Genomic DNA, 2,631 nt, shown 5'->3' with positions numbered 1-2,631 from the left:
TTTCTCCCCTGCTAAAAGAAACACATCTACACATGTTAAAATGATATTCTGGTAGCCACATTTTCACTCAGAGAGTTTTCATTTTGAAATCGTTTAGATTGACACTTGTTAAAATATCCCCAGAAGCCTCAACATATATTTCTTCAAGATGTCTAGATTTATGTTTTTAGAAAAGCAGTAAAACCACACTTTAAATCCTAATCTCTGTGTGGGAACCTTTAGTGATTTTTGATTTTGTAAATTATTGAATAAAAAGCAGTGTTGTTGATTTTTGGCTCAAATAAATCCACATGTCAGGCTGCGAAATCTTAAGCTCACATATGTGTTCCACAGTGTGTTTCACCATCATTTACCACAGGGCTGTGATTTGTAATCACAGTTTGTATGGTAATCTCAGTTCCTAGATGAAGGATCTTCTGTGGTTTACCTTGAGAACGCGAACGTATGGACACACACAGGTACATCACAGAAGGCTGCTGTGCTCTGCATGAGAGGCCTTTTTTTGAGGCAACACAAATCAGATGTGTATGTTAGTAATTACCCTACTTTTTGGCTGGCACGCTGCGGCCATTTAGAAGATTAATCAATCATAGATAAATAAACAGGCCTTTTGCTCTCTGAATGTCACTCCTTAACTCCGACACGCCCAGATTGCTGCTTAAAGAAAGACTACATTGGGGTCCATTTAAGATACCACACATTTTATTTGACTCTATTTCTGCATTTCATTCACAAAAGCAGTTATACATTTGTCTGAAGGTCTGCATTTTGTGTCCTATTCTACCACATTTCATCAAAATAAACTTTGACACGCTACTGTGATGACAAATAAGTAAATAAAAGATGAGAATTTAAGGCTAGTAAATATACATATAAACTAATGTACATGTCCAAAAATTATATAACTATATATTCTATATATCTATCTATCTGTTATATCTGTCTTGTGTTACTTAAAATAGTATTGAATACATACATAGATCTTAATCATATCAGGTATAGAGAAAAAATAAACAAATTAATGGATAACAATTCAAGAAATATCTTTAAGATTAAGCAGTTTGCCAAGACACACTTAACTTATTAATATAATTAGCATAATAGCATAGCATAATTATTAGTGAATAAAAAAGCATTTCCGAAAATAGTTTCAACATAACATGCCCTCAGGCCTCTTATCACTGGTAGTCATGAGCTCATTTCTTGTCAGCCAGTTAAGGCTCCCCACACAGTGGATCCTGCTCTGGAGGCTCAAGATAATTATCTGCAGGCACGCAAAGTGCTAGCTGGCTTGCTCGGCCCCCAACGCTGTAAAGTATGTGAGGGACAAGACTTCCCTTCACCTTTTTTTTCTCTGCATTTTGCCATCTTCAGTATGTATCAGACCCACATCAGTCAAAAGGGTAATATTTTTCTTCCTAAACATCAACACTCTGGCATTCCAGCACATGGCTGAAACTTTGATTTAGGAGCTCTGTGATATATTCTGTGTGAATCACAACCTTCTCTGAAAGTTTTACTCTAGGTGAGACAGGGCTCCTGTTGAAACAGTCAGCGGCACAAATAACTTCCAGGAGATTACTCCATCTCCTCTGTCAGTGCTCGACTCATATGAGTAATTTCTCAATGAAGGTAATCCAGATTAGCCATTTAAGGAGAGGGTAGTCAGGAACACAAGACATTTGGGGGGGAATGAGAAACTTTTTATAAATTCCAATTTACCAGCACCTTATTCAACAGAGGATCTACTTTACTAAATTAAATGAAATGCTGCCCTCTTGTGTCAAAATAATTTCAGGCACAAATCACTTTCTGTCCCCATATGAAACGTGCTGCACAAACACTTGATATTATTGATATGATAATTGATAGGGGTTTGTTACAACTGTCTTTGATGTAGTTGTGCTGCTTCCACTGACTGTGAGGCGTCTGTCCTCTCCAACAGTCTTGCTGGAATGGTAATAGTAGATGAACAGGAAGAAACCTGCCAGAAGGTAAAGGTTCTTTACACAGAGTAGTAATCTCCTGGATCTTTTAAGAAATCTTTACTACTTAATGTAAATTAGATTAAATTAGACTAAATTAGACCATTTGAGTGTAGTTCATATTGCTGTGTGTGAGTTTGGAGTCTACCTTGAAAGGAGTTGAGGATGGTGAAGATATAGTAGGATGCTACACGCAAAGGCCCGTAGCTGAAGAAAGCAAAGGCCCAGGTGATGCCAAGCAGGAAGAACAGGCCTATAATGGAGTAAGAGTTTCTCTTGATGGAGCTGATGTCCTGGCCTTTCCCTGTTGTGGGTTTGAAAAGAACAATCTGCCGCACAGTTATGATGAATATGCTAAAGGTGAAGATGAACACTATAGCATAATAACCGATATTCACCACCTGATGGACAACAGCATCAGAGATCCAGCACCTGAAAATAATATAAATAATAAATAAAACAATCATCCACTTTGTAACATGAATCTCTTTATGTGATAAAGAAATGTGAGACATGCAGTCAGTAAGAGTCGCTTACATTTTTGCTGCGTTCCCATCACTGGTATTTATGACCAGGTAATCATATTTTCCTGAGGCAAGAAGAGCAATCACCACTACAGCTGGTGTGACTGAAGAGAAAGACAATT

General features: G+C 37.5%; 1 protein-coding gene across 8 annotated transcripts in view; it reads right to left on the bottom strand.

The window, feature by feature from the left end:
* Positions 1–721: 721 nt before the first annotated feature.
* The window catches only part of LOC123979155 (adhesion G-protein coupled receptor G5-like), a 5,505-nt gene continuing 3,595 nt past the window's right edge, over positions 722–2,631 (bottom strand). For 4 of the 8 annotated variants that reach the window (XM_046062922.1, XM_046062924.1, XM_046062923.1 and 1 more), the window contains 3 exons: positions 2,523–2,613; positions 2,134–2,417; positions 722–1,984 (listed from right to left, as the gene is read on the bottom strand). In XM_046062922.1, the coding sequence (XP_045918878.1) occupies positions 1,851–1,984; positions 2,134–2,417; positions 2,523–2,613 (509 nt within the window). In that variant the 3' untranslated portion in view covers positions 722–1,850. The remainder of the gene's footprint in view (positions 1,985–2,133; positions 2,418–2,522; positions 2,614–2,631) is intronic. The other 4 variants (XM_046062925.1, XM_046062927.1, XR_006827169.1 and 1 more) reach the window with 4 other exon arrangements.

This window comes from Micropterus dolomieu, linkage group LG11 (assembly GCF_021292245.1).
Source record: "Micropterus dolomieu isolate WLL.071019.BEF.003 ecotype Adirondacks linkage group LG11, ASM2129224v1, whole genome shotgun sequence".
Lineage (NCBI taxonomy): Eukaryota > Metazoa > Chordata > Actinopteri > Centrarchiformes > Centrarchidae > Micropterus > Micropterus dolomieu.
Note: the sequence above shows the minus strand (reverse complement) of the source record. Positions and strands in the feature narration are given on the sequence as shown.